Source organism: Carassius gibelio, chromosome B14 (genome assembly GCF_023724105.1).
Source record: "Carassius gibelio isolate Cgi1373 ecotype wild population from Czech Republic chromosome B14, carGib1.2-hapl.c, whole genome shotgun sequence".
In the NCBI taxonomy this organism is placed as follows: Eukaryota; Metazoa; Chordata; class Actinopteri; order Cypriniformes; family Cyprinidae; genus Carassius; species Carassius gibelio.
The window spans coordinates 16,774,505-16,788,751 of record NC_068409.1 but is presented as its reverse complement, the minus strand read 5'-3'; the positions used below and the strand labels follow the sequence as shown (position 1 = coordinate 16,788,751).

Sequence of the window (14,247 nt, the reverse complement as noted above, 5' to 3'; positions counted from 1 at the left end):
TGGAGTGACATTCGTGGTGACATTCATACCAGCCGATGAGAAACTTACCATTTTCTAATGTCTGTGAGCTTCTGGTTACTGCAGAGGTCACATTAGAGGTCACAGAGGTCACAGCTGCAGTAGTTGACCCTGAAATAAAACATCAGCACAGAATCAGCTGCTTTCTCTTTTAATAGAAATCACTGCATTTTAAAGAATTAATTGGCCAGTTGAGAGAATTTATTTGTCTGAATCTCATGAAACATGTAAAGGAGACGTACAGGTCACATATCAGTTCAAAATCAAAACAGTAAGTAGTACATACTATTTTGAATACATTTTCATTGCATGTTTTAGGGGCATTCGACTGTATTTGTCCCTCAAATTATATTTCTGATAAATAAGGAAAATCCAAAGAAAGAAAAAAAGGTGTGGCAATTTTCCATTTCAATTAAAGGTATGAGACAAAATAATATTTATTTTCCTGCATGAAAAGGTATACATTCATACAGTCAGTCAGGGTTGGCTGTAGACTGCAACAAATGCGGATGCTTTGTCCTCATCCAGTCATAATTCATATTAAACATGTATGTCCATTTAAAGTGTCCAACTATGTCCTCCAGATGCGTTTCTAAGATTTGAATGTAAATCTTTTTCTAAGGAGCCAGGATGTCTAAGAAACTAAAATAACATCTCTGTCTAACCTTAACCCTTGCACACACACACACACACTGAAGCAATCAGAGACACTCTAAAGAACACTCTCTAGTACAGTGAAACAAATAATGCGGAAAATAAAATTTCCTCCACACAAACTAGTACCAATTATTAAAGGGGGGGGGGGGGGGCTGAAATGCTATTTCATGCATACTGAGTTTTTTACACTGTTAAAGAGTTGGATTCCCATGCTAAACATGGACAAAGTTTCAAAAATTTATTTGTACGTTTGAAGGAGTACTTCCGGTTTGTCACAAGTTTCGGAAAGTTTTTTTTCAAGTATGGCTCTGTGTGACGTTAGATGGAGCGGAATTTCCTTATATGGGTCCTGAGGCACGTCTGCCGGAAGAGCGCGCGCTCCCGTATAGCAGAGCACTGAGAGCACAACAGACTTCACTGATCAGAGCGAGAGCGTCGCGAAATGTCACAAAAGAAGTGTGTTTTTGGTCTCCAGGGCAAGACAACCTTGCACAGATTACCTAAAGAGAAACAGCATTAAGGGACCAGTGGATGGAGTTTATTTTTACTGAGCATCAACGGAGTTGATTTGTGTTTGTTCCCTGCATTTCGAAGATGCTTGTTTTACAAACAAGGCCCAGTTTGACGCCGGATTTGCACATCGTTTATTTCTTAAGGATGATGCAGTCCCAACGAAAAAGGGTCACGATCGTGTGTTGGAACTGTAACGGAAACAGGTCAATTTAGCTCAAAGGGAATCATTTAAGATTTTAAGGGAATTTGAACAGAATCACTGTTTCACGGCTGTTCATGGAGACGCGCCTGCGGTTCAGTGAACGAGCCGTTTAACATCAAATCTGCGCTGGATACTAATATCCAAACTATAGTGAAAACACTATCAATTAGCACAGTAACAAGATCGTCGGTTTAAGACATTAACTTGTAAGCACAAAACACAAGATACTTCTCTTTTCAATATGAATAAGGCTTTATTAGATAAATCTAAGACATATAAACTAATCTAACAAATAAACGCACGCACTCACACATTCACACAAGTTGCAGGAAGATCGAAAAGTTAGGAAAAGATGAGTTTAAGAGAATGGAAATATGGAATCCCAAGTTTACAGCAATACGTTAAATTGCATAGACATGAACATCCATCAATCACGTAATTAGCGCTCGCATTGAGTTCCTCAATGGGGTTAAAATTATATTAGATACACCAGCACAACAAATATCTGAGAATACGTTGCCTTCGTTTCCTGTGAAAGGGACTCCCGTTGAAAGGGGTATCCCGGTGTCGCTGATTGGCTTGAAGTTCAGTTGGCTGAAGTGACGTCTTGGGGAGCCCGTGCTTGGGCGTTGGCTGAAGCTGGAGTTGTGTGGCTGGTTGGAGTTCAAACGCACAGACGAGGTCGACGTTACAAAACTTAACTCAGAACACGAAATAAAAATGGAAATGGAAAAGAAAAGAAATAACGTTTGGCGAGACTAGGTTGTGTTCCTTCTCATCGTGGCATAGTAGCAGCAGGCAGGCACGCTGGAACCGCGCTCAAAGAACAATGATAAATAACCGCATGGCTAGATGCTACAAGCTAAAGCTAGGTAGCAAAGCTACAAGCTAGAAGCTAAGAGCAGGCATGACTAATAGCATGACTGATAGCAGGAGCAAGGCTGGAACTAAAAGCAGACTAAAAGCAAAATTTCATGGCGTCCAAAGTATTTAAACTTCCTTGTTGGCCACCCCTCAAATGTTGCCTTGACCAATCAGATATGGTCTTGATATGGGAGATATGGGGGGGGGGGGGTATCATAAATCATTTGTTTATCTTACCAAGCATGTGGTTCTTGCCTCACAGGGTCTAATTTTGGACATGATTCCTATAACACGATTATGATATATTTTACAAATAAATGATTGTCAGGACAATATCAAGCAAGAAAATTCGATTATATCAATACTAGACATGACTATGTATCCTATAGTTATCAAAAGACATACACAATAAGTGATTATACATGATAGTCAAATGTGTGGGTTACACATAAATGAATATGGAGTTAAGCAATGGAATGATTCATTTATAAGTCGTTTTGAGTTCATTCTGGTCCATATATAATGTACAAAAAGCAGTTTCTTTGCCATTCTCTGGCAAAGGACTTTTCTGTGAAGACAAAGGTTTAAAGCCCTTCCCCCTTAGGAATTTCAGTCTGGTTCTGCTGGCTGGGGGGAAGTCAATGCAAGTATTTAACTTGATCTCCTGGGTTTACATGTGATGTCCAGCGTTGCATTTCAATCACGAACAATAAATTTGACAATCTCTTCTTCGAATTAAAATTGTCAATAATTGTTCTATTGGTGTTAATGTTGAAAGCTGTTGTGTGAACAAGTTGGTTGGTTGGTTATCTTGCTTGGTTGTTGTGGCACTAGAACTGATTTATGACTTCCTGAGGAGTTCGGCTCTCGTTTCAATGCACACAGCTCTGATAGACTCTTTAATTTGTCTGGTTCGACTCATTTCTGCTACAGAACCGCAGGCGGTGAGTAAAACTGCTTCAAATATCTCTGTGTTGTTAACTTAGCTATTGGCGCGTAAGCACATCAAGTAAACAACATGCGATGTTGTCATCAAACTGCACTTTCCACATGTACAGCTTAAAAAACGTCACGCCTCCAGCCTGTCGTGTTTTTCCTGGAAAAATCGGTACAGACTATCTTTCTCTTATGAATATAATAAAACTAAAGACTTTTTGGAGTTATGAAGGATGCAGTACTACTCTATAGGTACTCAAGATTAACAGGATATTGAGTGAAAACAAGCATTTCACCCCCCCTTTAAGTTGCTGAGTGTCAAACCTGACAATATGCTGTGCTGGTCTGAACATGTAGATTATATAGCACTATGGGAAAAAAAAATAGCGGTGGCCAGGTAATATTCTGCATTTATTCCGTCCTTTAGTTTCACAAAGATGTATTGCAGTCATTAGTTTTATTGCATCTTGAGAACTGCCTTAAAGTTATGGTCAAGTGCATCCGAGAAACACCTAAAAACACTTCCAGACCAGTGCTTCCCCATCCACTTCGAGATAATATTGTTGATGTGAATTAATTAGCACAGTTATCATGGCTGTCGTAAAGGTTATATTACATTTCTGACTGTTGGTTTATTTTCATAAGATAATCAAGTATTACACACCCTGTTTTTTATTTTTTATTTAAAAAGCCTGTATATGTGGGATCTTTCACGTCATTGTTTAAAAGCAGTATGCAGTACACAGTTAGCAACACGCTGGTATTTCATTCTTAAAATAGTCTCAGACTCAGTGCAAAGAAAGTGAAGATGCTGTTGACTGAATACTTCAAGATATTAAATAATGAGCTGCAATAAAAACCTTCACAGAGATTCATCTGATTCATCTGCATGAGAGAGAGATCTTTGGAGAACATGAGAGTGTAATGAGTCTGATGAGAGAGTTTCTGTACCTTCAACAATCACTTGAAGATCTCGAGATGTTTCTGTGCCGTCTGAGAGAGAGAGTTTTAATCTGTAATTCCCTGAATCTGTTGTGTTCACACGGTTTATTATCACAGTCCCATTAATGACTGTCACTTCAGGTCTGTTATTATAAAGATCACATTCAGTCTTCCTCATCTTGTCATTCTTTACTCTACAGACTGGACCATCTTTTTTGTTGTTTATTCTCTTTATTATCTTCAGATCATATTTACTAGCGTCCTGCACCATCATCAGATGGAGTTTGTGTCCCAGAGCTGTGTAACAGGGATCAGACTGATCAAACCTGCAGAACTGATCCAGACCTGAAGAACAAAACACACAAAAATGTTCCAATCTTTTAGGACATCATGAATTAAAATCAGACACAAATTACACAAACATTGACAGAATTAAAGTTCATCTGAAGAAACACATCAAACACACTCTTGATCTGATCTCAGTTCATCTCAATAATGCTCATTGTCAGAACCATTTCATCTCTACTTTAAACTTTTACATGCAGGCGTCCAGTGAGGGTCATTCTTGTGTAATCAGTTACATAATACAGACGGAGACTTCCCTCAGATAACAGGAGAGAAGGAGCACACGGTTACACTGGGATATGATAGTAGATATTTGTTCAGGTGAAGGATGGAAATGTGGATTTATTGACTGTTTGTTTGGTAACATAAATCTACAACTGTGAACATTTTAACCTTCAGTTAATAATAAACCAATAGTGTGTGTCCATTAACAAACACAGTCCAGCATCCCTTGGCTAATTTAAGTTGTAGACTTACAATCATCTTCACAATAAACAGATTTGTATCATTTGTGTGTCTTCTGACTTGAAGAGACATTTACATGCAGGAAAATCACACGCTTACTCTTCAAAGTGGAGACAGGGTGGCAGGGTATCATATTTTATGAAGAGACATAATTTTTTCAATCCTATTAAAATGCCAAAAGGCTGGTAATAATAATAATACTCCTCTGATACAAACTGTTTCAGAAGATCAGGAAACACTGTGACTAGATCTCTGCAGACTCTTAATGTAATATTAACTCAAATGTTTTTATGTCAGAGACTGATCTGATTGATCAGCATCATAAGAGTCTGATGTGAAAGTGACTCACATGCAGCAGTTTGCAGCAGCATCAGTCCAAAGATGAGCATCATTTCTCTAAAGTCCAGTTTCAGAAGAACTCAATCCCAGCAGAAGAGTGTGACGCTGCTTCAGATCGTTTGTGTTCTGGCTCTCATCAAGACAAGCGTCTTCACGGTGAGACTCACACTCGACTGACACACGAGGAAACATCTGACCGCTTCACTGAGGAAAGAGGAAGTTTCTTCTTCTGGGGGAAGACACATGCTGTTAGTTTGCACTATAATAGATCTGAAACAAGAGAAACTAGAGAAAGAAAGAACTAGTATCCGACACATTTTCTAAAAAAAGTGCAAAAAATCTTGTTTTAGAAGCAACTAGTGGACAGGATTTGTTTCTGAGTGAAGTAAAATGAATAGTAATACAAATGACGTCACAGATTGTGTTTCAGATCAAATAAAACAGTATCTTTCCTGTATTAATGAAATGCTCTGGTCAGTTTGATTGAGAGTAAAGCAGAATCAGCTCTACATGCAGCTGTGTGTATTGAGTGTGTGCTGCTGTTTGACTCAGTTCTAGTCAGTTCACATGTGAATGAAGAGAGGATTGTGATCTTCTGTTGACTGGAGCAGAGACTCATGGGACTCGTTGAGTTTGTAGCTGCTCAGAGCTGCTGATGTAGAGAGCGCCACCTGCAGGAGAAAACTACAACTACATCTGCACTCTTTCACAGCCATCTGATCTCATTTCATTCAGAACAACAGGATTGAAAAGTTAAATGTAAATATAAGGAACAGCTGGAGGACCAATTTGCAACTTATTAGGTCAATTGGCAACATGATAGGGTCTAAAAAGAGCCTGTGTCTAACAGTGTCTATCAGAAGTCAAGATGGGCAGAGGATCACCAATTCCTCAAATGCTGCGGTGAATAATAGTGGAGCTATATGAGAAAGGAGTTTCTCAGAGAAAAATTGCAAAGAGTTTGAAGTTATCATCATCTACAGTGCATAAAATCATCCAAAGATTCAGAGAATCTGGAACAATTAGACGGCACTGCATCACATACAGGAATGCTACTTTAATGGGAATCACAACATGGGGTCAGGAATACTTCCAGAAAACATTGTTGTTGAACACAATCCACCATGCCATTCGCCATTGCTGTCTAAAACTCAAAAAAAAAAAAAGAAAAAAAGAAGCCATATCTAAACATGATCCAGAAGCGCAGGTGTTTTCTCTGGGCCAAGGCTCATTTTAAACTGTCTGTGGCAAAGTGGAAAACTGTTCTGTGGTCAGACGAATCAAAATTTGAAGTTCTTTTTGGAAAACTGGGATGCCATGTCATATGGACTAAAGAGGACAAGGACAACCCAAGTTGTTATCAGCGCTCAGTTCAGAAGCCTGCATCTCTGATGGTATGGGGTTGCATGAGGGCGTGTGGCATGGGCAGCTTACACATCTGGAAAGACATCATCAATGCTGAAAGGTATATCCAAGTTCTAGAACAACATATGTTCCCATCCAGACATCATCTCTTTCAGGAAAGACTTTGCATTTTCCAACATGACAATGCCAGACCACATACTGCATCAATTACAACATCATGGCTGCATACAAGAAGGATCCGGGTACTGAAATGACCAGCCTGCAGTCCAGATCTTTCACCCATAGAAAACATTTGGTGCATCATAAAGAGGAAGATGTGACAAAGAAGACCGAAGACAGTTGAGCAAGTAGAAGCCTGTATTAAACACGAATGGGACAACATTCCTATTCCTAAACTTGAGCAACTTGTCTCCTCAGTCCCCAGACGTTTGCAGACTGTTATAAAAAGAAGAGGGGATGCCACACAGTGGGAAACATGGCCTTGTCCCAACTTTTTTGAGATGTGTTGATGCCATGAAATTTAAAATCAACGTATTTTCCTTTAAAATTATACATTTTCTCAGTTAAAACATTTGATATGTCATCTATGTTGTATTCTGAATAAAATATTCAAATTTGAAACTTCCAAATCATTGCATTCTGTTTTAATTCACAATTTGTACAGTGTCCCATTTTTTTTGGAATCTAGTTTGTAGTTAAATTCTATACTCGTCTGGACTCGTTAAGGGAATCTTTGGGTAGAAATTGAATTGATTCAATTTATGATCCATAGGTTTTCACTTCGATTCAAGAAAGATTTTTGCTAATTGAGAACGATTCAATTATATTAAATTAAATTAAAAATTAAATATTAAATTTGATTAAATTCAATTAACAAACCTGCATTCTTTAAGTACATTCACAGGATTATTTAAATGGTTAGTCGTGGCAAATTACACAGAAGCCTTTATGGTTACAGAACCATATGTTATGTTACGGCATATGTAGAAATTAATGCAAGACAACATAAAAAAAGATCTAAAAAATATTATGTAAAGGCTAACATTTATCAAACCAGGGGTAATTTCAGAAGTGACAGAAATGTCAAATACAATAATTGTATGTCGGCCTATGTATGTATGTTTTATTATAATTTTATAATTTTTTTTTTTAACAAGGAATTCTTATTTCTTACTTTGAATTTGCTGTAAGAAAACAAATACATTGCTGGACAATAATCAATCATTTGTAATCTACATTTCTTTCCCAATTTTAGGGTTGTTTTATAAACTACAAACAATTATTTCAATTTTCTGCACAGAATTAGGTAGGAAATGACCTTTTAGTTTCTGTACTGTAATAAATGATATGTCAATTAGCATTGCATCATTCTTACATTTTATTTGTTTACTGTCTTAATGTTTCAGCAGTTCATTCTGCTTTTTATTCAGATTAGCTGAAGGGATAAATGTCTTTGTCAATATTAAGCTTCTATGAGTGTGAGATCACTTCTGTAACAGTGCGAAACTTCTCATCAAATGAAATACTATAGTATTTAACTTTTTCTCTCCATCAGAAAATGATGATTCTGAAAGAAAACACACCCGACGTCTGTTTGCTGTAGAAACAAACTCTTTAGTGCGTCTGATTAACAGATAAACCTCATGCTCTTACTTCAAGGTTGTTGTTAATTTTGTGGTTATTTGAACAGTTTCCTTCCTACATTTGGTTCAACAACATTGTTAAAAGAACATTTATCATTCAGTGGAACTGTGTGTATGCTTTAGACACATTACATTTTTGGTCCATCCATGCAATATTATATTAGACAGCAATTAGTCTTTTGAAAATCATATTTCCAATGTTACAAAAACAGCATTCTTCCATCTTAGAAACATTGCCAAGCTACGAAACATGTTATCTGTTTCTGATGCAGAAAAGCTAGTTCATGCATTCATGACCTCTAGACTAGACTATTGTAATGCACTTCTAGGTGGTTGTCCTGCTTCGACAATAAACAAGCTACAGGTACAAAATGCAGCAGCTAGAGCTTATCATTACTTACCTATAAGGCCCTAAATGGTTTAGCTCCTGCGTACCTAACTAGCCTTCTACCACGTTACAACCCATCACGCACCCTAAGGTCACAAAACGCTGGACTTTTGGTAGTTCATAGGATAGCAAAGTCCACTAAAGGAGGTAGAGCTTTCTCACATTTGGCTCCCAAACTCTGGAATAGCCTTCCTGATAATGTTCGGGGTTCAGACACACTCTCTCTGTTTAAATCTAGATTAAAAACACATCTCTTTCGCCAAGCATACGAATAATGTATCTTTTAAATTGTGAGTGTGGTTGCATCTTATTAAATGTGCATTTTTATTCATTAGCTTGGGTTAAACTAATTTTACTTTGTTGGATCAGCAGCTATGCTAATGATGTCTCTATTTTGTTTCTCTGTTTTGCCACGGGATTTACATCCTGTGGTAACTAGGATTTACACAAGCTCCAGTCTGGATCCAGAACACCTGAGAAGAGATGATGCTGACCCTCAGAGGACCTCAGATGATGCTGACCCTGAATCAACAACAGAGCTAACAAATATTGCTACAAGTGTGACTGCATCATATAATAATTATTAATTCATAATATTAATAATGTTCATCATCTGGCTGACTACGTCTTGTATAAAAAAAAATTCTGAGAATCCTGTCAAACGTGCACAAACTGACAGTCACCAACATAAGCTACTACTAAATATTGTAGAAACATAATTTTCTGTAATGTTGCTTTGTAACGATTTGTATTGTAAAAAGCGATATACAAAAAATCTTGAATTGAATTGAATTGAATATGACTTTGTTTTTTCAGAAGTTTAAGTTACCTAAACTTGACTTGCAGGATAATCTGTCACTTGGTGCTAAAATTACAGTCGATGATGTGAAAAAGTCAATAAATTCTTTAAAGAATGGAAAAGCATGTGGTCCAGATGGTTTTCCAGCAGAGGTCTACAAAACCTTTGTGGACATCTTAGCTCCTTTACTTACAATAATGTTCCAGTATGCTTATGATGAGAAGAAATTGCCAAATACAATGCAGCAATCTATTATATCATTAATACCAAAAGATCACAAGGATCCAGAAAAACCTGCATCATATAGACCATTATCAATTCAAAATACAGATTCAAAGATTTTATCACGTGTCTTGGCAATGCGATTAAATAATGTGATACATACAGTTGCAATCAAAATTATTCAACCCCCTTGACTTGCAAGACAATTTGCTGTGGAGGATAACATTTTATGAAATCAATTTAACAAAGGCATCAGGAAAGTATTAGAGAAAGTTTGTTAATACACTTTTGAGTGATTCTGAGAATGGAACATTGATGAATCATGATAAAATTCGAATTGGCTCTAAACATTCATGTTCAAAATTATTCAACCCCCTATGTGCAGAATCTTTTATTCTTTAAAATCACAAATAAACGCTGTCTGTAAGTGTTTAGAAGCTTCTGTCACCTCTCTACTACAGTTTTGGCCTATTCCAAACCTGAAAAAAGCTTTCAGATCACTGATAATCTTTGGTTTTCACATTGCCACTGCTTTCTTCAAATTCAACCAGATATTTGAAATGAGAATTGAGCCTGAAGACTGAACAGGTGACTCAAGTACATTCTAAGACTGATCCCTGAACCAAGCAGAAGTAGATTTGGATGTGTACTCTGGGATGACTGTCCAGCAGGAAAGTCCATTGATCATCAGCTTCAGTCTTTGCACCAAAGGCATCACATTTCTTGTCAAAGTGTCTTGGCCTGACACTTTAAAGAATCCATGATGTCCTTCATCCAGTCGTGATTTCCACTTCCTTCTACAGTAAAGAAACCCCATAACAGGACTGATCCACCTCCAAGTTTGAGGATGGAGATGGTGTTCTTCTGCTTATGAGCTTTGCCTTTTTTGCAGCAGACATACCGCTGATCCATGGGTCCAAAAAGTTCCAGTTTGTTCACATCACTCCATATAACATTCCTCCAGAGCTCCACAAGTCTACACAAATGAATTTTATCAAGTTCAAGTTGTCCTTTATTCTACTTGATCAAGAGTGGTATTCTACAAGATGTCTCAACATAAAGGCAATACTTATCTTCTTACACACTGCTTTGAAATGGTTTTCCTCCTTTCATCGGGTCATCTTGCAAGTATTTGGCTTAACATTGCAGATTTTTCTCAGTTGCTCTGATTAAACATTTTATGATATTGTGCTTTTTCTTCCACAACCTCAAAGGTTTTCTGGTAAAATACACTTTAAGCTAAGGAATAAGGCTGAGATGTGTCTCTAGGAACTTTCAGTGTCTTGGAAATCTTCATATAGCCTTAGCCTTTCTAAAGTACTACGATATTTACTCTCTTTAGCTTTTGTGAGATCTCTGTTGGCATTTTTGCTACTCAATTTCAACACATGCATGGGCTAACTGTATGTGTAACGGCTCAAGCTAATTCTATCTAAAAGCTTAATTGTGTTTTGAGACTGTTTTATTCCCCACCATGGTCTCAAATAAATGATTTTAAAACAGCAATGTTGAATAGGGGTTGAATATTTATGACATAGCAGTATTATTAAAAAATCTTATAACTCAAAAGTATTACATTAAATATTAACAATATCACTTTTAATATGCCAATGAAGTGTTATAGATACAATTTTTATTTTATCCTGGATCTTCAGAAAAGCTTGTATTTGTAAAGTACTGCATTTTGATTGCAACTGTATGGCAGAGTGGATTAAAAAAAGTATTTTTTGCTTTCCTGATTTGGAAGGTATAGGTCTGGACAGGGTTCAATTGGAACACCTTCTGTTTATATGTTTCACAAAAATATATACCAAGATTAAGGAACATTTTATATTGAAAAATATCTGCAAATCTCTCAGTGTTGATCGTAAATATTTTGGGCTTGACAAATACTCATTGTTGGCTCCCTTTGCTAATAACCCAGATTTTATACATACCTGTATCGATGCTGGTTTTAATGAGTGGAGAGAAGCTGGTATCACAAGAATATTAAATGTTTATGCAGACAATGCTCTTAAGTCTTTCGAACAATTACAGTATGAGTTTAATATTTCTCAAGTCTACTTATTTCGATATTTATAAATGAGAAGTTACCTTAGTTCCATCGAATATTATAAACAAGGTGGGAAAAATAATGTGCTTAATAGAATTTTATTAAAGACAGCTGCACTGAAAAGTAAAACAATTACATATATTTATGATCAAGTTACAGCAAATAATAAAGGTTCAATAAATGTTAAACAAAGTTGTGAGCTTGATTTTGATGTTATACTGGAAGACCAGATATGGAGCAAAGTATTAGATCATGCAAGACAAATTACCAAATCAAACAAATCAGATGAAGTACAATATAAAATTATTAACAAGCTGCATGTGACTCATTTAACTCAAAGTAAATATGACGCATGTACAAAATTTTGTTTGAAGTTTAAAAGGGAAAGTGGAACTTATTTCCACTTAATATGGACCTGTCCTTTAATTGCATCATTCTGGTCTTCGGTTGTTCAGGAAATTGAAAGATCTTTTGGGATTAAAGTGCCACTGGATCCCAGAGTGTGTATTCTTGGTGTAAACAATTGTGTCCTGGAAACAAAAACAATATATATAAAACTTTATGCTGCTCGCCTTTCCATACTTCATGTTTGGATTAAAGAACACCCTCCTGGAACTCTGGATATTTTTGTAAATGATTGGTCTCCCCTTAAATATTATTTAGGATGGGTTTGGCAAGCAATAACATGTATTAATATGGATTGAAGTTTTTTTTGTTTATTTTATTTATTTATTATTATTATTATTATTTTTTTTAATATTATTATATGTTCTCTTGTTCCTTTTTTCAGTATATGGTAAGAAAATATTAAAATAAACAGTAAAAAAAAAAAAAAAAAAAGAAAGAAAGAAACAGAGAGAGGCACGTGGCTAACACTGGTAATGAGTTAAGACCGTACTCAACCATAGAGAGTTGTTGGCTCCAGGAAAAAGGATTCTTGGAGACTAAACATCGCAACGTTCTCTCTAAATCTTGGTTGGCTCGCTCAGACTGACCGTTGCTCATTTGGATACAAATTGGGATCCGCTGTCAGAAACCACGTCTAGCGGGAGGCCATGTAACCAAAAGACGTGATCAATAACAGTGACCGCTGTCTCCTTGGCTGAAGTTAATTTGGGCAAGGGAATGAAATGTGCTGCCTTCGAAAATCGGTCTACTACGGTCAAAACAACCATCATGCCATTAGAGGGCGGGAAGGTGGTAACAAAATCTAGAGCCATGTGGGACCAGGGTCTCGAAGGGACAGACAGCGGTTGAAGAAGCCCATCTGGAGGTCGGTTAGACGACTTACCACTGGTGCAAACTGAGCAAGCCAAAACAAAATCGTGAACGTCGCGAGCCATCAGTGGCCACCAGAATCGTTGCTTTACTAAGCCCTTGGTGTGGATTATCTCTCGCTAAATCTCTTTCAGCTCGTTGACAGTCCCACTAGACCTAACCTGAAATGTCCAGATAAATCATCTTTAATTGATCTTATCCTAACCAACGTTCCTCGCAAATACTCAGCAGCCTCTGTTTTTGCAAACAACATTAGTGACCACTGTGTTGTTGCCACGGTCAGAAACACAAAAATTCCCAAAACCAAGCCACGTATCATTATTAAGCATGACACAAAACATTTTTCGGTACAAGGGTTTTTATATGACCTGTTTTATTTTGATTGCGATAAAATGTATCTTATTGCAGATGTTGAAAAAGCTTGGAAATTTTTTTATGAGAGTTTTAAAGAAATTGTTGACAAGCATGAAAATATAGAGTAAACAGCCGAAACAATGCATGGTTCACTGTAGATTTTGCCAACTCTCTTCATGAGCGTGATAAGGCCTGGGCAAAAGCCAGGAAAACAAGCCTGGATTCTGATTGGCTGCTCTTCAGGAGACTGCGCAATTTGTGCAGTTCTTTCAGGAAGGCCACAGCTGACCAATTTCTTATAGAAACTTCAAATAATTTAAATAACCCCTTAAAATTCTGGAAGACGATTAAATCCTTGGCTGGAAACAAAACTGGCATTGAGCTGCCACCATGTATTCTTAAGGACTCACATAAATTATCCGATAAGGCTAAGATGCTAGGCTGTTTTAAAGGGCATTTTATTGCCTCTGGTTCATTATTTGATTCCCTCAACACTTCACATCAGAATCATCCTAAAGGTAATTCTCATGGTCATTCTGGAATCAGTAATTCTTTTAGTTTCAAGCCATTTTCAGTTTCAGAAGTGCATAAAGCCCTCACACTTTTAGACATTAGAAAATCGTCTGGTCCTGATAACTTGGAGCCTTATTTTCTACAGTTAGCATCTGATTTTATTGCACCGCCTTTGACTTATCTTTTTAATCTTTCTCTGGACACGAATGAAATTCCACTTATATGGAAATCCGCATTTGTTTTTCCTCTGTTAAAAGGAGGCGACCCGACTGATTTAAATGACTATAGACCCATCTCGAAACTGTCTGTCCTGGCCAAGGTTATGGAAACTCCAGTGAATGAACAATTGAA

At 37.0% G+C, this 14,247-nt stretch overlaps 1 protein-coding gene across 7 annotated transcripts in view; it reads right to left on the bottom strand.

The window, feature by feature from the left end:
- The window catches only part of LOC127971498 (uncharacterized), a 248,001-nt gene that overhangs the window by 52,027 nt on the left and 181,727 nt on the right, over nt 1-14,247 (bottom strand). For all 7 annotated transcript variants that reach the window (XM_052574531.1, XM_052574532.1, XM_052574537.1 and 4 more), the window contains one exon: nt 4,142-4,477. In XM_052574531.1, the coding sequence (XP_052430491.1) occupies nt 4,142-4,477 (336 nt within the window). The remainder of the gene's footprint in view (nt 1-4,141; nt 4,478-14,247) is intronic.